Source organism: Schistocerca serialis, chromosome 1 (assembly GCF_023864345.2).
Source record: "Schistocerca serialis cubense isolate TAMUIC-IGC-003099 chromosome 1, iqSchSeri2.2, whole genome shotgun sequence".
NCBI classification, from domain to species: Eukaryota; Metazoa; Arthropoda; class Insecta; order Orthoptera; family Acrididae; genus Schistocerca; species Schistocerca serialis.
The window spans coordinates 910421687-910445913 of record NC_064638.1 but is presented as its reverse complement, the minus strand read 5'-3'; the positions used below and the strand labels follow the sequence as shown (position 1 = coordinate 910445913).

The 24227-nt window shown below is 43.0% G+C and overlaps 1 protein-coding gene across 1 annotated transcript in view; it reads right to left on the bottom strand.

The window, feature by feature from the left end:
- LOC126446060 (sodium-dependent serotonin transporter) overlaps positions 1-24227 on the bottom strand; it is a 507897-nt gene that overhangs the window by 141571 nt on the left and 342099 nt on the right. Inside the window, exons 7-8 of the mRNA XM_050090978.1 lie at positions 8790-8893; positions 853-977 (exon numbers count right to left, since the gene is read on the bottom strand). Of these exons, the coding sequence (XP_049946935.1) occupies positions 853-977; positions 8790-8893 (229 nt within the window). The remainder of the gene's footprint in view (positions 1-852; positions 978-8789; positions 8894-24227) is intronic.

Sequence of the window (24227 nt, the reverse complement as noted above, 5' to 3'; positions counted from 1 at the left end):
ATTGTAGTCTCATATCAGTGAGTTCCAGATCATACTAGCTGTTTGAACCACATTGTACAGCAATACAACAAACTTGGAATGCAATTACCACAGACTGAAACTTCAAATGAGACTCTGTAATAGAAATAATGTGTACGATAAAGATATTGTCATAAATATATCAGCAAGCACATAAAAATAGTTAGAAGTAGCTTTCGTGTCTGAAACATCGACACAAAAATAGATTAGTGGAACTATTTTGTAATCACAGCTACTTGAGTTATCACAGTTTTTCAGTTCTTGTTTGTAACATATATCAAAAATGAATGTCAGGAACTATAACCGATTGCTACCCCCCAAAGTATTACGCAGGTGCTATTTTTCTTGGCCTGTAATTCGAAAATATTTTGCGGTACACATTATAAAGGTTACCAAGAGGCTGATGGAGCAATAGAGGCAGGACACAAAGTGGGGCGAGTTGTGTCGGTTCCTGGTCAGGTCACGTAATCTGCAGATGTGTTGCTGAAGCTTGTATTAGGCCAGGGTTTCCCAAACTGTGTTCCACGGGAAGAAAATAAGTGCTTGGCAGAAAAGTATTAATAACATGGAATTTTTTTCGATGTTTTGTCGATACTAACTATTTCTTAAAATTTTTTTATGGTTTCTGTGTAATTAGTTACGATTTAAATCAGAAGTAGTCACTGAGTAAAACAAGCTTATTATCAATATTCGAAATTTTATTAATTTTCAATATAAAAAGGGTGTTCCGTCAAAGTACGAGGATTCTCAAAGTGTTTCGTCAGCGTAACAGTTTGGGAACCCCTGTATCAGAGACAGGGTATACTTCCCTCATAGGGACAGGAGTGGCCCTACCTTCGAGGCCGACTTCTGAGACGCTCTTGTTTTGAACGTGCGCCATGTAGCCCAGCACGGAGAAGATGACGAAGCCGGCCAGGAAGCTCGTCAGGCAGTTGATGCTGCTCGTCAGAATGGCATCCCTGCAACATCATAGCAGCCGTCATCAGCGCCTGTCTCTGAGGACGTCCTTGTCTTTATAGCGTAACTGAGGAACTGTCAGCTCCGGAAGGGGTGGAAAACAGGTTTGCAGTGAAGGTCTGTGACTTCCACAGTACGTCCTCTTGTCATACAGATCTTTAATGTGAGAGACTTGCACGGGGACAGAATAACAGTCGTCTTACAGAGGATTATGCACATGTAAATCTGTACTTGTACTGACACATCCATGTACTGGTCGCTTTAGATCTTTGAAAAGAATTCACGCAATTGCTCTTTTACATTTATATGAATTCTTGGACAAACTACGATGCAATTTTTATTTTTAATTTATTCAACTGATCCATATAATTTTCTACATGAGGACAGAAACATCTCGGCCGTCACGCTCTGAAGAACATTGCTGCAAGCAAGCCGACACAGTCTATTTGCTACTGCCAGTTACATAGGAAATATGCGAAGAGACAAATATTTTTATTATTAAAGATAAGGTGATCCAAGATGGTGAAATTCGACGAAAGTTGCGATAAACGGGCTTTTAAAATAAGTAGAAACTATAGAACCGGTCGAAAGATGGTAAATGAGAAAGTTGTATGGCTTAAAAAGATCTATCGACTATTTTCGAATAAGAATCGACTGCTTTTTTATGTTTCGAGATACATCGAAGAAACCGTTGGGAACGTGGTTCATTAAAACTCGTTAACGTTTGTTCCCATACTTGCTATTTACTGTAAATGATGCTTCAAAATAGTACTTGTTTGACAAATTAAAAAATATTCTTTTTCCAGATATATCGATTTTTTTTGAAAAATGGCGCCCTCGATAATTGGGTAGATATTCTCAGCAGACGGAGCTGAGCGATTTTAGGTTTATTTTTGTCGCAAAAAGTTGTGCTACCATAATATTAAATAATTTTAACAATTTTATTAATTCTAAATATATAAAAAAAGATTCGAACAACTTGAACTTCGTTGTTTTCTTTTTTCAAATAAGTATCTCAATTTTTATTTTAGGAAAATAACTTTTTAGGAAAGAAACTGCTGAAATTTTTCCACGATTTTTTTAAGAAAAGCTATTACGACCACCTGGAACCGAAATAACCGTTATTTTTCATCAGCGGGCCCAGCTAACATTTTACAGCAATTCGCTTTATGGAGGGTAATATTTATACTTTCAGGAAAATAGTAGCATGTGTTTAATTGATTTTAGTATTAGTAACTGGGCAATAAAACGGAACTTACAAACACGCAGTGCGTCAGTTAGAGAGACAGTGGAGTGGTTGGAACGGGCGTGGGCTCGATCTGGAAACTGCCACACTTGCATAATCTTTGATATCTCGGCTTCTGGACCACATACAAAAATCCTTTTGAATTTACTCTGGGGTTATTTGACGAGATAGAAGTGAATGCGATATCATTTTTGCCTTAGAATCAAAATAGCCCAGGAAATCCTTAGTTTCTTATTTACATTTTGTTTATGTTTATTTTCAGTTTAAATTTTTTTTATTATTACAACAGAATTTTTGATGTAACGCCTCAATTTTTTTAAATTAATGATACTTACGTTATACTGGTTGTTGGTCTCTTGAACGCTTACTTCATTACTCCAGTCCTTAATTACTTTTGGTAAAAAATTAAGTAAATGCAACATGTCAAGGTAACTTCAAAGATTTCATTTATTTACGCAAATATGTAATAAGACAACTTTCTGTAAAGTACATAAAAACCATTATAACGGAAACTATGTTACACACTTTTCCTGTATCCATAAAATTATTTATCAAAAGAATGCCTTGTTTTCTTTGTTGGATGGTCTTCTGCTTCATTTTCTTGTACGTCCTCTTCTACATTTTAATGAAGAAGAAAGTTGAAAGAATCGGGAGAACGTCAACATTTAGACATTGCAACTCAAGAACGTTTGCATTGAGAAGTTGCCGAAAGCATCAACAGAGTCATCGTGTATTTCGATGTTAGGGAGAATATCAAAGTTTTCACATTGTGCTGAGTCACAATGTTTCAAATACTCTTACATTTGAGGGGCTTCTTTTTACAGCACGTACTCGCACATTCATTTAGAATCAGTTTTCAGAACGAGGGCGCACCGGTTCACTCCACTGCACAGACGCACTCTGTACTTGCACGCTTAATTTTACTACTCAGTTTTTTCTTGGAAATGTTAAGGGCCTCGTTGTAAAACGTCAACTAAGTACACTAGATATTTTATTTAAAAAAAGTCTCGTTTCCGAATGGTCGCAAAAAAAATTTTTCTTTTTTTAAATTCGTGAAAAAATGTTAGTATGTTCTTTCTTTAAAAGCTATTTACACAAAATAAAAATTGAAATAGTTAATTAAAAACGTGCCGATGAAATTCAAGTTTTTCGAAGTCTTTTTTTTAGTATTAAAATTAATAAAATCTTAAAAACTACTCAATAACGTGGTAAGATACTTCTTTGCGAAAGAAAATAAGTCTAAATCTGTTACTGTAGGGGCATCCGTCGAGAAGATACACTTATTTACCTACAACGCCATCTCTTTTTTTTTTTTTTTTCAAGAAAGCGATATATCTGAAAATATATTTATTTTTAATTTTTCAAACAAATATTTGTTTAATTACCACGGGTGTACTCCCTTTAAATAGCATGTTCGGGAACGCGAATGTAACAAGTTACAAGGAACCCGATTTTTAACGGTTCTTTCAATGTATCTCGGAAAGTAAGAATGCAATCGATACTTACAAGAAAGCAATCGATGTTTATAAGAAGGCAATCGACAGAGATCTTTAAGGCCTACAACATTCTTTTTTAACATTTTATTCTGTTTTCAGGTAGTAATATTTTGCAATCACGTCCTCATAATTCTTGGGCTAAGTGAGCACAGATGGGTTTCAAGAATGCTGGGCTGACTTCGAAAAATCCAACTTAAGAATGTCCGAAATTAGGTTTTTCAATAAAAAAAGTCAGCTCATGACATTCAAAATGTCCCCAATTTCTAGCTGGATACTGATGAATGCACTGTTGTTGACAGTATTGAATGACTGCTACTGTCATCACTGTTAGATGAGATCGATGCTAGTCGTATATGGAGAACAAAAGGACTAACTACAGACAATTATGCAAGTGTTTGTATTTCAGTGTTGACATTATAAGACTATTAGTGACCGTAACTGATGAAGTTATGCAGAAACAGATTATTTGTATATCTGTTCGATGATACAGTATTCATAAATTATGTAAAACACTTCTTTGCCGCTTCATGTAATACTGAGACCGACACGTACAACGTTCACCGAATGTATGGCAAATAACTTCTTCCTGTCTAAATGTTTGCTTTATCGCAAAATTTTTACTGTTTAGTTTTCCACGTGTAGTAAGGTAGATTAGGCAATGAGTCTGGCGTAGTTTTATTGAAACAACCTTGCTGAGGTTGGCCAGAGTAAGTACACAATTGTAATATACTATTTTTATCACCTCTCCCTCCGTTTTAACATGTTGATGTTGTTGTGGTCTTCAATCCTGAGACTGGTTTGATGCAGCTCTCCATGCTACTCTATCCTGTGCAAGCCTCTTCATCTCCCAGTACCTACCGCAACCTACTTCCTTCTGAATCTGCTTAGTGTATTCATCTCTTGGTCTCCCTCTACGATTTTTACCCTCCACGCTGCCCTCCAATACTAAATTTGTGATCCCTTGATGCCTCAGAACATGTCCTACCAACCGATCCCTTCTTCTAGTCAAGTTGTGCCACAAACTTCTCTTCTCCCCAATCCTATTCAATACTTCCTCATTAGTTATGTGATCTACCCATGTAATCTTCAGCATTCTTCTGTAGCACCACATTTCAAAAGCTTCTATTCTCTTCTTGTCCAAACTATTCCACGCTCCGATCCGTAGAACGCCAGTTTTCTTTCTCCTGATAACAACATCCTCTACTTTACCTCCGGAATATTTTACCCAAGAGGACGCCATCATCATTTAACCCTACAGTAAATCTGCATGCCCTCGGGAAAAATTACGGCCGTAGTTTCCCCTTGCTTTCAGCCGTTCGTAGTACCAGCACAGCAAGACCTTTTTGGTTAGTGTTACAAGGCCATATTAGCCAATCATCCAGACTGTTGCCCTTACAACTACTGAAAAGGCTGCTGCCCCTCTTCAGGAACCACACGTTTGTCTGGCCTCTTAACAGATACCCCTCCGTTGTGGTTGCACCTACGGTAGGGCCATCTGTATCCAAATAGAAATGCTTTGACCACAATTGAATTCTAAATATTTTAAATTTTCTGAAAGTGTAGTGTGTACCAGTTTACGTTCAATATTTTACTTAAAGAAATGCCGATTGCTGTTCATAAACTGACATGAAGAAAGCTTGCTTACTGGTAAAAGAGCTGCAGGCACTTAAAACATGAAAAGAAACAACATGAAAACTCGAGAGGATTTAGAAAGCTGGCAACTGAAGAGGAGGAAGATTAACTAATGGTAACGCATAGTTCACCTGAAAATAATCAAAAAATGGCTCTGATCACTATGGGACTCAACATCTTAGGTCATAAATCCCCTCGAACTTAGAACTACTTAAACCTAACTAACCTAAGGAGATCACACACACCCATGCCCGAGGCAGGATTCGAACCTGCGACCGTAGCAGTCCCCCGGTTCCGGACTGCTGCGCCAGAACCGCACGGCTGAAAATAATCGATATGTATTGGGATGTATAGTGAAAGTTAAGTTAGCATCGGAGGAGCTGTTTCTATGAAAGAGAAGACTCTAACGGAGATAAGAAGTGTCGTCAATCTTCCTCTGTGAAAGGCGGCGACCTTAATCTCATCGTCCTGCTGTTCGCAGCACGCCATGCGTCGTTTAAGCTTTCCTCCGAGAACTCTGATTACTCCCTGACAGGCGCTGCACGGGGCGCCAACGGCCTTCTAGCGGGGACGCAGCCGTGTAATTTCCTTTGCACCATTTAAAACTAGATCGACTAAAACTTGGCCATTAGGCAGTGCAGATTCATAAAGTAAGTTGAACTGCCATTTCTTATTCACATGTTCATTATAGAAGGCTGTCAGGCTACCATTGCCATTTAAGTCATTACATCGACATTTGGAGGTGAGACAGGAAAATCTTCTAGAAAACTGCGACTGGCGGTAACGACCCTTTTATAGATGCGCCACGTATTTCCTGCAGGACTGTGTGGTTTAGACGCAAGTGAATCGCAGCGAGCATTATTATTAATTTCCTTTTCTTCCTTGTGTAAATTAAACTGTTGAAATGCATTCAGTTATTTTAGAAAGTGAAGATAAGTTAATATAGTACACCAAATTTTATTATTCACATTTTTAACTTAATCAGTATTTGTTCGGCATTTTTCGATAATCAGGGATGGTTTGTTTTAAATGTGTTTCACAGGGTCATAAACGTATCTGTACAACAAGGAAAATGAAATAGCTCAAATTTATACTCATATTCTTCTTTTCTTGTAAATATTAAACTGGGACGAAAGACACCTGAAAATAACAGAACGTCGGTGAAACGTTTTGTGGTGATCACTTACTGAAATGTTGGAGAGGAAAATGCGTTTAGTTTTCCTTTCTGTTTGCAGATTTCTTGTCAGTAATTTCGGACTTTGAGGCACTTGTTGCATTTTTTTTATATTGCCCAGCGTAGACAGTGCGGTAACCACGCTTTGAAGTGAGGAAACGTGAAGGTTGCGATTTTATGGGAGGAAATTTTTGTATAACCTTATGACTACTTCTTGTATGCCGAGGAAATTTGCGTCTTATGCACTGTCACAGTAAAATATTACAACATCAATACTAAGAATTCTGTGCCTTGACTGCTTCACAATTGATAGCTAGCCCATGGAATATACGCCACAAACAGCGCGTGCACGATATTCAAACAAGTAAAAGTTTTACCTTCGACTGGGAGAAAACAGTAGTTCGTCACTAATTCGTTTTCATAATAACAATATTTGTGAAGAGAAAATAAGTAGGTCAAATAGCAGTGTTACATAAATTTCTGTCTACTTGAAACGTCAAATGTGTGAAGGCAGTTGATATGACTTTGGCTGATATTTGCTGCTCCAACGTCTGAATAATGTATCTGCATTTGGACCTAAAGGGCGTCAACTTGTTACAGACTTCGCAGTAGCCGGCCAGAGTGGCCGAGCGGTTCTAGGCGCTACAGTCTGGAACCGCGCCACCGCTACGGTCGCAGGCTCGAATCCTGCCTCGGGCATGGATGTGTGTAATGTCCTTAGGTTAGTTAGGTTTAAGTAGTTCTAAGTTCTATGGGACTATGACCACAGCAGTTAAGTCCCATAGTGCTCAGAGCCATTTGAACGATTTTTTAGACTTCGCAGTGGGAAATAGTGGCCCATGACTGGAGTGATTTGTGATCCTGGTCTCGACATAATGGTTGTATGAAGATTTTGGACACGATATCAGATCCAGTTCAAGCAAGGGTTAGGAGCAGTAGTTATCCGATTGATATTTTAGTTGAGAAAGGAATTTTACATTTAAATTTAGTCTGACCCGATAGACGTTCATGAGATCCGTTATTACGTACAAACGCAGTAGCCGGCTCGCTCAGTGCACAGAAACTTTCTAAAGACGTCGTTGTCTCAATACCATTGAACTGAAAATATAATTACGGAAGTCCTGCCGGGAGGCCGCACTTTTCTGATGAGAGGTACTACTGGGGAAAGAGGGTGACCAATGCGTGTAGTCATACTAGACTCAAAAGCCAATCTTTTGCTGTCCTCAGTACCTGAAAAGCGTAAATGTTTAAATACATTTGGAAGTTGCTTGGAATTTGTGAACTCTAGGAGGTGGCGTTTAGTCCTGTTGGGTGCGAAGGCAAGTTGCAGGCTGTCCGGCGCAGAGATGCTGTGTGATAGAGATACTGGCTGTTCAGGCACAGTGATCAAGAAAGTTATTCTGTCAACTTGGAAAACTTTACAATAACTGTCGACTGCGTTGGGCATGCAGACATGGAATTCAGATTTTTTGGCCCACTACTTGTAGGCGAATTTTCTGGCTTAGCGAGTGCTCACGTGATTGGTTGTCTTAGATCTCGTAACAGATTGTGGAGCTATTATCTAGCCCGACATGGTGTTTGACGTAAAGGACGGACTTTTTGGGAGTTGCTTATTGTGCATAAAAACGTGGAATGTTTGATCTGGGTTTGATGTTCAGTGTACGATCTTTAAGCGTTACCCTGCTTTCCCTTAGCGACGTTTCCGTGAACGTTTCAAGAAACCAGATGGAGGCGGTTGGAACGGAGTGAATTTTTCAGTCCTGTAGTAGGATCTTTGACACTCTCCAGCGCAGTTACATTATTGCAGGACATTTGTCGCTGATATTCGAATTATAACTTTTACAGAGGTAAAAGCATTGCTGGCGACCGTCATTAAGACTGATTAGCAAGTGTAGCATTGACGAGAATTAATCCAGATACACCTACAAATGTTTCTTTGCTGATCAGTGACGCAGTCAGTCGCATAATTTGCTTCACACTGCGCTCATCGCTAGGAACACGTGGTGATGTGAGTGAGGATTCCCGCGACGCAAAAGCATTAGGAAAGCAGAAGTCGAAGAAACTTTTAATATAACGTAGCAAAATCTTTTGCCTGTATGATTCGCTTCAGGGAACTCACACATCAGACGATAAAAGAAAATACAATGTGATTAAATTACATTCACCCCAAGGGTGGTGAATGCCGAAGAGGGACACTTCACAGCCTCGCTGAAGATGACTGGGATTACACTACGGTCTCTGACAGTGTTTTAGCGTGTGCACTCACCGGTAGCAGTTGTTGTTGAACTTGTTGTAGCTGGAGAGTGCGAGCAGAGTGCCGAAGCCAGGACCCAGGGAGAAGAAGATCTGCGACGCCGCGTCTATCCACACCTGGAACAGGAGCACCAGGCCGGCTTGCTGATAACAGCGGCTGCAGGCTATGCGTGTACATACTACCAGTTTCACACCTTTAGTTAACCCGCAAATGAGAAATCTTTGGAGAAGATATAATAAGTAAGAGGGGTAGTCGTTGAGCTTTAATAACGACCCCGCATATTTTTTTTTTTTTTAATTTTGTGGGTACATGTCTGCAGTCTTGGGACACATTAAAATTGCGTAACTTTATTGTTTCGCCTTATGACTACCTCTAGTATGTTAATTAGATCCTTGGCATCAACCTTGTTGTGTCCCGTACGTTCTCTGTACGAAATTTTCGGCACCTCGTAAATGAAGCTCATCAGTTTTTAAAACTACAAATGAAAACTATAAGGAATGATGAAAGAAGTAGCACCACGGAAATCGACGTAACAGTAAAGCGAACGCCATAGTTTCGCTTACAAACACTTCTCTTCATCCAGTGATCCACAAAATATATTCACATGATACAGAACTCGCATTATTACCCCTATCCTCTACCACAACTTTATAAACGTATGTCGTGTAACATTGAGCACACGAATGCATGTGTAACTGTCTGTAAATGATGTAGGCAGTAGGCACTAATGTTTACAGTAAATGCTTTTGATATTCTATAATTACAATAATGACACTGCTAACACGCAGTCACAGTATGGAACTGAATTAGTTTTTATTCCACTACGTTCAGAGAGTCCAGTATTAGTCTCTGAATATACTGGCTTCGGTGGTTTAATACCTGTTCAAGGAATCCTTTCAACAATGTGGTTACTGCTCCAGTACACTACGTGATCAAAAGCATCCGGACACCTGGCTGAAAATTACTTACAAGTTCGTGGCGCCCTCCATCGGTAATGCTGTAATTCAACATGGCATTGGCCCACCCTTAGCCTTGATGACAGCTTGCACTTTCGGAGGCACACCTTCAATCAGGTGCTGGAAGGATTCTTGGGGAATGGCAGCCCATTCTTCATGTAGTGCCGCACTGAGGAGAATTGTCGATGTCGGTCGGTGAGGCCTGGCACGAAGTCGGCGTTCCAAAATATCCCAAAGGTGTTCTATAGGATTCAGGTCAGGACTCTGTGCTGGCCAGTCCATTAAAGGGATGTTATTGTCGTGTAACCACTCCGCCACAGGCTGTGCATCATGAACAGGTGCTCGATCGTCTTGAAAGATGCAATCGCCATCCCCGAATTCCTCTTCAACAGGGGGAAGCAAGAAGGTGCTTAAAACATCATGAAGGCCTGTGCTGTGATAGTGCCAAGCAAAACAACAAGGGGTGCAAGCCCCCTCCATGAAAAACACGACCACACAGTAACACCACCGCCTCATTATTTTACTGTAGGCACTAAACACTCCATATCCACACCCTGCCATCGGATCCTCACGTTGTGTACCGTGATTCGTCACTCCACGCAACGTTCTCCTCTGCTCTATCGTCCAGTTTTTGCGCTCCTTACACCAAACCAGGCGTCGTTTGGCATTTATCGGCGTGATTTGTGGTTTATGAGCAGCCGCTCAACCATGAAATCCAAGTTTTCTCATCTCCCGCCTCGCAGTCATAGTATTTGCAGTGGATTCTGATGCAGTCTGTAATTCCTGTGTGATGGTCTATCGGCGGTCTCTGTCAGTCAACAGACGAGGTCGGCCTGTACACTCTTGCGCTGTACGTGGCCCTTCACGTTTCCACATCACTATCACATCGGAAACAGTGGACCTAGGAATGTTTAGGAGTGTGGAAATCTCGCGTACAGACGTATGACACAAGTGACACCCGGTCACCAGACCACGTTTGAAGTCCATGTGTTCCGCGGAGCGCCCCATTCTGCTCTGTCACGATGTCTAATGACTACTGAGGTCGCTGATGTGATGTACCTGGCAGCGCAATGAACCTAATATGAAAAATGTATGTTTTTGATGGTTTCCGTATATTTTTGATCACATAGTGTACGTTGTTGTGCTTGATGCCATGGATTCAAAAATTCTATCCCTATAATGCTTTCGTATCTGGCTTCTAGAGAACTGTATGTAAGAGTGATAGTTTCAGTAAGATTAGATATTCTATACCACGACAACATAATTCTATTATTTGAAGATATTAAGAGATTCAAGACAATTAGAGAGTTACCATGACAACTGATATAACATGAAAGAGATCATTTTGACTATCACGAATGACAGCATCAGTTTTAAATCTTGTACAATTTCTTATTCAAGATTCTTCTAACAATCAACAGTACCTGTTTGAAGTTAATTTCTTCATTTTATTAATTACGAGGCAGTTATGAATTCAAAATCAGGAGAGAAAAATTGTTGTTTCATAACTCCATGTGATGACTAAAATGATCATTGTTCCTACATGGTCGTGTAAGAAAAAGATACGTATGGATATGCACAGTCCAGTCAAAAGCGTGAATAATCATCTTTTGCAGCGAGAACGTGCAGAAAGAGAGTCAGTAAGGTTCTGGAAGGTACCGACTGGGATGTGGAGCCATACCGACTCCAGTGCCGTGGAAAGCTGCGTCAGGTCTCTCGGTTGAGGATCCATGGCACGAACAGCCCGATCGAGGTGGTCCCACAAATTCTCGATTTGGTATAAATCTGGTGAGTTCGGTGGTCAGAGGAGTACGGTAAACTCATCGTGGTGCTTTTCGAGCCACGCATGTACAAATGAGTATGTGGGACACGTGCCATAGTCCTGCTGGTAGATGCCAAGGAAAAACCAAACTACATGTAGGGTTGGACATGGTCCCCATGGGTAGATGCATACTTGTGTTGATCCATTGTGCCTTCTAGAATACGGGATCTCCCACAGAATGCCAAGAAAATGTTTCCTAAATCATAATCCTTGGTCCTCCGGCCTGAACCCTTACGACGAGTGCTGCAGAGCCATATGCTTCAACGGACATCTATCCGATAGAGCATAAAATGTGATTCATCTGAAAATGCCACCTGTCGCCATTCAATGGACTTCCAGTTGTGGTAATGGTGTGGAAATTCCAGCCTTCGTAGCTGATGAAGAGCAGTGAGCATGGGTGCATGAACCAAGCACCTGCTGCAGAGGCCCACACACAGCAATGTTCGCTGATTAGTTGTTGAGGAGACTCTGTTGGTAGCCCATCGGTTCATAAGGATTTTCAGTTGCTCAACAGTTGCTGCTCTATTAGCACGTACATATCTTTGCATCCATCGTTCACCCCTCCATCCATGACCCGTGATTGGTAAAGGATGCCTCGTCGACGGTTTTGAATGGCGCTATTTTGACATGCACGGTAAACCAAAGGGCAAGCGAACAGTTTACAAACTTAGCCGTTTCACGGATGATTCCACCCATGGCCCCAAAGCTAATGATCATGCCCTTTCGGACATCACATAAATTTCTCCATTGCCTCATTACAACGACTTCGCTGTTTACCGCATTCCCACCACAGGCTTCATATATCCTCCACTGTTAGTGATGCCACCTGCCGTCTGTGAGTGGTTATTGCACGTTGACGTCCAATATGGGAGGTGGTCACATTAACGTGAGTGGATCGCCCATATTTATAGGGAGTCCTACAGTTCATCCCTCAGCCTCCATAATAACCTGTTTCATAGGCTATGTCTTCTTCAACGATCAAATCTCTATTGGTCATACTCCTTTCTATCCCTTGAATCCATTTAAGTCACGGTCTTCCCTTGCATCGTCTGTTTTTCAGTCACTATTCAATACGTTTTTAGGTATTCTTTCTTGTTCCATTTTCATTAAATGTCCTAACCAAAAAAGTTATCAGCGTTCCATTTGGTCCATTATGGTACCTTTATTGTGTGTCACTTCCCGCGATGCTCATTTATTCTATTTTTCAAACTGAAGATCCTTGGCACTTTTCTTAGGAAGTCTTCGGATAAACAAAAAGCAAAATAACCGAGCCTAACTACACACGTACTGATTATAGTTGTTTGACAAGCTATTCATAACGGTCCCACGACAACAACATAAGTTAAAGCTTTCTGGGTGGTTTTTGTTTTATGGGCCTTAGGTTGTGGTACAAGGCATATTTTTCTATCTCAGTTTTCGTCCCTCATTGCTGTAGATATTATCAGAGTCCCTACATCTACATCATCTACATGGTTACTATGCAGTTCACACTTAAGTGCCTGGCAGAGAGTTCATCAAACCATTTTCATACTACTTCTCTACCCTATAACTCTCGAATGGTGCGTCGGAAAAAGGAACACCTAAATCTTTCCGTTCGAGCTCTGATTTCTCTTATTTTATTATGATGATCATTTCTCCCTACGTAGGTAGGTGTCAAGAAAATATTTCGCATTCGGAAGAGAAAGTTGGTGATTGAAATTTCGTAAATAGATCTCGCCGCTGAGAAAACCGCCTTCGTTTCAGTGACTGCCACCCAACTCGCACATGATATCAGTGACACTCTCATCCCTATTGCGCGATAAGACGAAACGAGCTACCATTCTTTGCCCTTTTTCGACGTCCCCCGTCAATCCCACCTGGTAAAGATCCCACCCCGAGCAGCAATATTCCAGCAGAAAGGACGTAATGTAGGCTGTCTCTTTAGTGGGCTTGTTGCATCTTCTAAGTGTTCTGCCAACAAAGCGCAGTCTTTGTTTCACCTGAATGAGATTTTCACTCTGCAGCGGAGTGTGCGCTGATATGAAACTTCCTGGCAGATTAAAACTGTGTGCAGGACCGAGACTCGAACTCGGGACCTTTGTCTTTCGCGGGCAAGTGCTCTACCAACTGAGCTACCCAAGCACGACTCACGCCCCGTCCTCACATTCTAGAAACATCCCCTAGGCTGTGGCTAAGCCATGTCTCCGCAGTATCCTTTCTTTCAGGAGTGCTAGTTCTGCAAGGTTCGCGGGAGAGCTTCCGTAAAGTTTGGAAGGTAGGAGACGAGGTACTGGCAGAAGTAAAGCTGTGAGGACGGGACGTGAGTCGTGCTTGGGTAGCTCAGTTGGCAGTTCGGCGCTAGCGGCCGTGCGAAGCGGAGGTCCGATACTTCCGCCTGTGCGGCGCGTGCGAGTGTTTGTTTACTTGTGGACTTAGTCTGCGCGCGGGCTAGTAACAACGATCATGGCGAAGAAGTACAGGAAAACTACATTACGATTCAATTTCTGCAAAGACTACGAACGACCAAAGGCTTTAGCAGTGGAACGATTCATTCGAGAGGACGTCAAGATACCGCCAAACGATATTGTCGGAATTCACCTGTCCATCGTTAGTCCCACGGTGTATGTTAAGATGGTAAATGACGCAGCGTGTGAGAGAATTCTACAGGCGACAAAAGTAGGTCTCCGATTTTGCCATAGTGACGGGAATGTCTGCACGGTAACTGTAGAACATGCTGGTCTGGGTGTACGGACAATACGTGTGTTTGAGCTACCATTTGAGCTCCCGGCTGACGAAGTTATTGAGGCTTTTAAGCCATACGGCACGGTACATGGTCACACAGCAGAACGCTGGACACAATTCGCCACGTACCCCGTTCTTAACGGAGTGCGACAGATCACTATTGATCTTCAGAAACATGTACCGTCCTATCTGACAATTGGTGGTTGTCGGGCGGTGGTGATTTACGATGGTCAACCACGTACATGTTCTGGCTGTGGCCAGGAGGGACACCTCAGGTCGAACTGTATGCAACGGCGGATTACGCAACTGCCTTCAGATGTGCGGGAGCCGTCGCCAGCGATGACAGTACTAGCGATCACCTATGCCAAGGCCCTCACTGCGTCCGCTGATGACCGAAAGGACACAGCCCCGGTGGAAGATCAAGATGGCACTCTCCGAAACCTTGTAGCAGACGTCGGGCTGACAGAGGATGCTGCTCCATCGAGCATACAATCTACGGCGACAACATCAGATGAGACCGAACTCCCACCAAGCACACTGATAGTACACGAAGCAGTTCCAGCCACTACGGATGCTGTTCCGTCTGGAATGCACTCTGTGACGACAACATCAGTTTCGACCGAACTCCTACGGATGCTTTTCTGTCGGGCAGCCGTGATTCCTTACAATCTGAGGACACGGAAGGAAGATCACGCAAACAACGTTCCTCGAAAAGGAGGAAACGGCGTCGTCGCACGACATCTCCTAGGGATGACTCCCCTTGCCCCGACGACGATGTGCCTGTGGACCAAGACGACACAACAGCCTCTACGAAACAGGAAGAAGCAATGGAAACTGTTCGATCAGACCCGCATCGGTCTGTCACATTGACGGTACCGGGACGTGGTGATGCTGAAGAGGAAGCACAACCAGTTGGCGCTCCAGACGCAGATGATGTGGCAATGGACACGAATATATCACTGCCTGCAAAGATGTGGTATGACGATATTGAGGAGGCGCCGGACGTCATACAGAGGCAGCTGGCACTCACGAAGACAGCCTAATAATTGCTGAAGGTGAAGGGAGAGGGGCGAGAGAACGTCTTCTAACTCAGCCCCCAGGGCCGATGCAGGGAGATGTTGTTGAGCATCGACAGAGTGGGATTCAACGCCATGCGAACCGTATTGCGACATTAAATATAAATGACGTGCGTTCACCGGCCAAAATACACCTACTGAAGGAAACGATTTGGGCATCTGATGTGGATATTGCTTTGCTGCAGGAAGTCCACATAGCTGCACTCCCATACATCGCAGGCTACCAAACCTATTCGTCACATGGAGATCACAATGGGAGTGGGGTGGCAGTTTACGTGCGAGATGGCTTCCCAGTGGAAAACGTGTGTTACCTTCCGTCGGCCAGGGGAATGGCTTTCACGACGTTTGGGACACGCATCATCAATCTTTATGCACCGTCGGGGAACAATCGGCGGCGGGAAAGGGCACGATTTTATGGAGAAGACATTGTCCCACTTTTCCATGGACGTTATGAATGTGTAATAATTGGTGGAGATTTCAACTGTGTTCTCAGCCAGAAAGACCAATGGCCTCAAGCAAACATCAGCCAGGAGTTGCGAATCGTTGTCAACGACCTTGTACTTAGTGACACGTGGGAATTACGACATGGAGATGCACCGGGATACACCTATGTGACAAGTCATTCGGCGAGCAGGTTAGATCGCATTTATATCTCGCGGGCTCATGCAAATGATGTCCAGGACGCGGAACGCTGGCCATTGGCATTTTCAGATCACAGCGCTTACATCTGTACGGTGCTTCTTCCCCGTAGAGAGGTGTGGAACAGTAAGGCCCCGTAGAAATTAAACATTCAACATCTACATGATCCTGAATGCCGTCACCGGATCCTTGAGACATGGACGATGTGCGAGCGAAGGGTTGGAAGGTATGCGACGAAGCTTGACTGGTGGCTGACTTGTGCTAAACCGGCGCTTCGCCGTACATTCATCTCATATAGCAGGGAGATGGCAGAATGGCGCCGCCGTACGACCGACTTTTATTTTGCAGCACTGCGCGACCTGGACGATGGTCCGCCGGGACAGGATGTCTGGATCGAACGCAAAAGGATAAAAGCTAAACTAGTGGCTTTAGCTCGGAAACATCTTCAGGGAACCATGGTGCGCGCCAGATGTCACGATACGATAATGCACGAGATCCCTTCCATGCACCACGTCGTGAATGAACGGAAACACCGACGACGCGTTTTGGTACGGGACTTAATTACCCGCGAAGACCGAAGAGTGACGCGTCAAGCGGACATTGTCTCTGCATTCGTCGACCATTACCAACACATCTATCGGGAAGAAGCAGCCCCTGTCGATGACCTCGAACGTATAGCCACGTACGTCTCCCGTACACTGACGGTGGAAGCCGCGGGAACCTTACTGGAAGCCATTAGCTGTGAGGAAATACATGATTCGATCGCAAAGGGTGCGTTGAATCGGTCCCCAGGCATTGATGGACTTCCTGCTGAATTTTATCGAGAATTTCGCAACGAAATGGCACCGCGATGGACGGAAATGTACAACGAGATGTTAAATTCTGATGCGCCTATTCCACCGGCTTTTATGGAAGGCCTCTTGGTGCCAGTACATAAACCGAAGCCAGGAATTACGGTCACACATTATCGCCCCATCACCCTGCTTAATGCCGACTATAAGATCTTTGCACGGTTGCTAGCGTCCCGATGTCGTATGTTAATTCGTAGCGTTCTCTCTCCAGAACAGACGACACCGGGTGGATCGGTGAATGTGCAAACAGCTACTGCCGAATGCCGTGATGTGATAGCGCTAGCGGAGGAGTGCCGGCTTAAAGCGGCGATGGTGGCGGCTGATTTTGACAGTGCTTTTGATATGGTGCGCCACAACTATCTGTACGCTGTACTGGAACAAATGGGATTTCCAGATCGTTTTACTGGTCTCATTAGAAGGATTTATGGGGGCGCACAATCCTTGGTACAGGTTAATGGGCGTATAGCAGGGCCCATTCAAATTCGACGATCCATTCGCCAGGGCTGCCCTCTTTCGATGCTGCTGTTCGCGATAGCGTTGGAACCATTAATTGGGAGGCTAACAAATTCTCTTACTGGGATGGAACTGCGGGGCTACACCTTCAAATGTCGTGCCTATGCGGACGACCTCCTGCTGCTCGTTCGTTCGTTCTGAGGAAGAGGTGAAGACGGTCCTTGAACTGTTGTTGGACCACAGTGCGACGGCGGGTAGTGCAGTGAACATGAACAAATCAGCAGCAATGCCGGTTGGAAGGGGCCTTACGCCGGAAGAAATCAGTCCGTTTCCTTATGTGCAACGATTCCGCTATCTCGGCATAGACTTTACCTCATCTGTAAAACATACTGCGGCAGTTAACTACCGACGTATTTTACAGACAACACGTACCATGGTCCGACAACATCTCCTACGGCGCCTTGATCCTTTGCAGCGAGTCGAATATCTGAACACTTATGTGGTTTCTCGAATGGTGCATATTTCGCAGATCCTGCCCCTACCACTCACGCTCGGACGTCGACTTCAATCAGCACTAGGCTATTTTGTGATGATTGGATCGCCCCTCAAGGTGCGATACGCAACGCTCACGCTCCCTACGGACAAGGGGGGAGTCGGACTTACAAATGTTCACTGCCGAGCGACGGCGCTCCTTCTAGCCACGATGTACAAGCAATGGCGTAGCGGGCGTGATTCCCTTACATCCCGCCTACTGGATCTCCTAGTTCCAGCGTCCCTCACACCTCCGGTGGCGGTGGGCAACATTACGTCACATTTTGCGCATGTATCAACATTTATCGTGGAACTTAGTTATATCAGAGACGAGCTTCCGCGCACGAGACCACCATGCGCGAAGGATTTTTATGTTTGGCTGCTACGACGGATAAGTCGTAATGTCATTGAATTAAAACACCCCAAGTTGCATTGGCCGAAGATTTGGAGACATGTGCACCAAAAATTCCTTCCTACCTTCTTTCGGGCACTGTGGTTCTCTGTCACCTGTGGCAAGTTCAACACCAACCAACGACTCCATGCAATTGGACTAGTGGACACTCCACTATGCCCGAAATGTCGCCAAGTGGATGACGACCATCACCGCTTAACTTGTATCGCGGTGGAGGAGGTATGGCTCCTAGGAAGGCAGATGGTGGCTTGCTACCTCCGTGTGACCCCGCAACATATTACACCTGCTTCCTTCTTACATCCGGAGAGTGACTACTTTCCGGCGAGTAAATCACACTCGATCATCTGGGTCAATGGTTGGACGATCGCGTACCTCTATGGGGATGCTGCCAAGTCGCGACTCAACTTTTGGTATTTCTTGCAGCAAGCCCACAATGAGGTTCATAGATGGTCTCACTATCGGAAAACCTTTGCCAATTATTTTCAGGCAGTCTTCCTCGACCCCCCCCCCCCCCCCCCCCACGCAGTTGGGATGTGCCGGGTGCAGTCGGTGTGCACATTTGACAGCTGATAATGAACCTCACGTTTCTCTCACCGCTCCATATATAATGCACATACTATACCATGAAATGATCTACATGTTCCTTTTAACAGAGTGATCTTTATGAAAAATAAGTAAATACATACATAAAAATAACATCCCTGCATCCCTGTTCCTTTACATTTGTGATTTGTTTTACAATGATTTTTTTTTATTTTTTTTTTTTTTTGTATTTGCAGAGGATGCATTTCATTTAAGGTTTGTAAAAAAATGAAAAAAAGTTTGTAGAGCACTTTCCCGCGAAAGGCAAAGGTCCCGAGTTCGAGTCTCTGTCCGGCATACAGTTTTAATCTGCCAGGAATTTTGTTTCACCTTCCCCACAATATTATCTATGTAGTCTTTCCAGTTTAAGTTGCTCGTAAGTGTAATTCCTAGGTACTTAGTGGAATTGACAGCCCTGAGATTTGTGCGATTTATCATATACCCAAAATTTATCGGATTTAGTTTAGTACCCATGTAGATGACCTCTCACTTTTCTTTGTTTAGTGCCAATTGCCTCTTTTCACACCATACAGAAATTCTCTCTATATCATTTTGTAATAAGAATTGATCGTCTGATAATTTTACTAGACGGTAAATTACAGCGTCATCTGCAAACAAACTAGAGGGGCTGCTCAGATTATCACCTAGATCATTTATGTAAATCAGGAAAAGCAGAGAGCCTATGACAGTACCTTGCGGAACGCCAGATATCACTTCTGTTCTACTCGATGATTTACCGATTATAACTACAAACTATGACCTCTCTGAGAGGAAATCACGAATCCAGTCACACAACTGAGACGATACTCCATATGCACCCAATTTGATTAATAGTCGCTTGTGAGGAACGGTTCAAAACCCATCTCGAAATCTAGGAATATGGAATCGATCTGAGATCCCTTGTCGATAGCACTCATTACTTCATGGGAATAAAGAAAAAAAATGGCTCTGAGCACTATGGGACTTAACTACTGTGATCATCAGTCCCCTAGAACTTAGAGCTACTTAAACCTAACTAACCTAAGGACATCACACACATCCATGCCCGAGGCAGGATTCGAACCTGCGACCGTAGCAGTCGCGCGGTTCCGGACTGCGCGCCTAGAACCGCTAGACCACCGCGGCCGGCTGGGAATAAAGAGCTAGCTGTACTGCACAAGAACGATATTTTCTGAATCCGTGTTGGCTATGTATCAATAAGTCATTTTCTTCAAGGTGATTCATAATGTTCCAGTACAGTATTGCGGTACAGCATTTCTGAGCTTGTTTAAGAGTGAAACTACTATGTGAATCTTTATAAATTCTGATGATGTTTTCAGCATTGAGATAAGGAACGTTAGACACAGAAATATCCATTTGACCACGGCCTGAAGCCTGTAATATAAAAAATAAAGAAATACAAGAATGCAAATACGGACCGTGGAAACCTGCTGTCGACGCTTTGTGGACTCGCATACAATCCGCGTGGAGAGGATACTCGAAGAACACTTCCGGGTGTTCTCTGATTCCACTCTACGACGTCGAGGTCTCATTTCATACAAAATTCTCGTTCACAGACTGCATACAGTTACCCAACCCAAATAATTTTGTAAACTTACGGTAGAATGGCTGATATTCACTCAGTGAAGAGGGCCTGGAACGGTTACACAGCAATGCAACGTGGTCAGAGAGTGAGAACGGACACAGATATGCTCAGTCCCGATAGTTATAATGTATAATCAGCAGCACCATTTTCTTACTCAAAGCGATCGTGGATGCTATCAGTTGTGTTAGCTGCTGTTTCACATAAAATCGTGGGGAATTAACGGATTTTGACCTCGGAATGGTAGGTTGGAGCTGGAGGCATAGGACATTCCATTTCGGAAATCGCTAGGGAATTCGATAATCCGAGATCCCAATTGTCAAGAGAGTGCTGCGAATACCAAATTTCAGGCATTACCTCTCACCACGGACGAGACAGTGGCACAAGGCCTTCACTTAATGACCAGAAGCAGCGGCGTTTGCATAGATTTGTAAGTGCTAACTGAAAAGCGAGAATGGATATTACCGCAGAAATCAATGTGGAACGTACGACGAACGTATCCGTTACGACAGGGTGGCGAAATTTGGCCTCAATGGGCTATGACAGCAGACGACGGACGCGAGTGGCTTTGCTAACAGCACGACATCGCCTGCAGCGCCTCTCCCGTGCTCGTGATCATATCGGTTGGACCCTAAACAACTGGGAAACCGTGGCTTCGTCCGATGAGACACAATTTTAGTTGATAAATGCTGTTGGTAGGGCTCGAGTGTGGCGCACACCCACGAAGCCATGGACCCCAATTGTTAACAAGGCACTGTGCGGGCTGCTGGTGGCTCCATAATGGTGTGGGCCGTGTTTACATGGAATGGTTCTCTGGCCCAGCTGAAACGATCATTGACGGAAATGGTTGTGTTCGGCTACTTGGAGACGAAAAAAGGATGGGAATTTTATGGATGCTATGCACATTGTCACCAGGCCACGATTGTTGGCGATTGGTTTGGAGAACTTTCTGGACAATTTGAGCGAATGGCTTGGCCACCCAGGTCGCCCTACTTAAATACAATCTAACATTAATGGGACATAATCGAGAGGCCAGTTCGTGCACAAAATCTCGCAGCGACAATACTTTCGCAATTATGGGCGGCGGTAGAGGCAGCGGTACTCAATATTGCTGCATGGGCCTTCCAACGACTTGTTGAGTCCACGCCACGTCGGGACCTGCACTACGCAGGGGAAACGAGGTCCAACACGATATTTCATGGTATCCCATGACTTTTGGCACCTAAAGTACTTACTTGCGAATGTTATATGTTGTATTTGAGGCCACTACGTCGTAAGATTTAGTAAATACATATTTCTTTCGAGTCATAATTCTTGAATTCCGCACGATCTGTGTGAAATGGAATGAAGAAAGGCCTCTTGGGGGTTGTTATGTCAAGTGTGATTATTGGCTAACGAATGTAATTGTCTTTGTACACATGCAAAGGCCAGTCTAGAATAGCGTACCTGGCTGATGAATAATGCACTGCACTTTCCGCCTGAGTTACAAGCAAATGATGTTTAAAGGGTGATCAGGGCAGCCAAACTATGACTGTGACATAAGTGAGTAGCAGCTATAGATCCAGGAATCAAGTGAACTTATGTATGCTGCAGCTGAGTACAGTCGCTCCTCGGCCTTCAAATATTTCTTCCGCGCCTACTTGCAGAGCGGTTGGGTTCATGAGCATTATTACGAGTAGGAACAAAGTGCACGTAAGAATAAATATTGTGCAAAACTGACAACTGATCCAAGTACCAAAAACATTATTTCAAAAGTGCTAAAAAATTGTGAGGTGATAAAATTCAAGCAAATTCTTTATTTTGCTAATTGTTGAGAATAATGGATGCAGAAATAGTTCTGAGGTAACATCATCAAACCGATTTTTTACAATTTCCAAGGTTATAATAGATCTATACCTATGGTGAGTTGTCCAATGCGAACCACGTGAAATCCTTAAATAATCTGTTATGCACTCGATATTACAGACTTCCTTGTTTTGTTTCAAATTCAACCACAGCGCTAATGCTCGTTTTCTTTATTTATTTCAAGGGTACCACAGAAGGCAAGCACGAAAATTCTTCTGCTCTCATGTGGACACTGATTCTTCAATACAGCATGAACTACTGTTCCCGAAGTGTCTATATAATTTCTTGAGTCAATATCAGAAATGAAAAATATTTGCCCTGTTCTATTTAAATCTTGCATGGTCTATGAGGCCTATCAGTAGCATTGACCGTTTCTGACTGTATTGTAGTCAAAATCAGTAACGGAAATCGGTATTAATCTCGTCTGTTGCCGTCTGATTTGCTGCTTCGTTGTCCCTCGATTTTTGAGTGGGTGGAACTACCCAGTAACTCCTTCATATTTGCTGATGAAAGAGAAAGCTTGGACATCAGATTCACAAATCAAGTAAATCTGAGCGCAAAACATTCAAAGATCAGCAGACTGCATTACAAAGCCTCATGTTTCATACACAAGCTAGCAGCAGTTAAATTCAGTATGTATTAATTTACGGAATATGATATGATTTTTTAGCGAAAACAACATTTTTTTAATTTTTGGTTACTGATCGAATGAAAATAACTTACGACTTTATACAAATCTGCGAAATGAAAAAAAAACTAATTACTGTTCAGTCTCTATCAATAAAAAGATATTTTATTTTCTCTTAGATGTTTCCTATTTTTTTGCACCAAAATTTGACTTATTGTGAATAGGGGGACCTTCATGCGATAAGTAATTAAAAATAAAAATATGTTATTTTCATTTAATAATTATGATTCGGTACTCGTTAATTAACATTTCTATCTGTTGCTAAATACGGAATTTAAATAAAAGTAATAAATATGCTGCTGTTAGCATGATTTCAATCAGAAACTTTACGATTCGAGGACACTTACACTATGCACTGAGCAACGGAGAATTATATCGATAAGCCAGGAATGTTCTGAGGTTAAAAGTGCTCGGAAATCTTCTAATCTTTAAAGGGGATTTTTTTATTTTTTTAGAATTGGTTCATACTGTTTTAAGAAATTTATGTTCAGGCACCGTCGTTAAACTAGTAAGCTTCTCCAATTTACTATTTACCGTAATACGAAATTTCGTATGCGGCTTGGTTACTTGCATTACTCTGTTGTCTGGCACGAATCGCATGTCAGGCGTCCGTGCCTTCTTCGTATTTCGGTTTTTGTTGTTTCAAACATAAATATAGTTTCAGTTAATCCTACTTGTCACGCATTTAACTTAATTTATATTCATTATAAATGAAAACGCACACAATACTGGTGTAATATTCGACAATATTTATTATTTATTCCACAAACCGGGCCGGCCATTGTAGCCGAGCTGTTCTAGGCACTTCAATCTGGAACCGCGCGACCGCTACGGTCGCAGGTTCGAATCCTGCCTCGGGCGTGGATGTGTGCAATGTCCTTAGGTTAGGTTAAAGTAGTTCTAAGTTCTAGGGGACTAATGACCTCAGATGTTAAGTCCCATAGTGCTCAGAGCCATTTGAACCATTTTTTTCACCAACCACTTTTCGGGCGTTACGCCATCATCAGATACAGGTATCTGTGTACCTGATGATGGTGCAATAACCGAAAATCGGTTTGTGAAATAAGTAATAAATATTGTAGAATATTACACCAGTCTTGTATATGTTTTCGTTCAAAAAATATGAAATATTGTATCAAGAACCGAAGGAACAGTCAATCAATGCTAGTTGATATTTCCTTGTGTTTATGCAAAACCCAAACATTTACAAGAGAGGGTGTGATGAAATTATTTGCACCATTCCTCAGAGGTGTTCTAGTGAAGAGCTTCGCAGCAAGGAATACTATATCTTG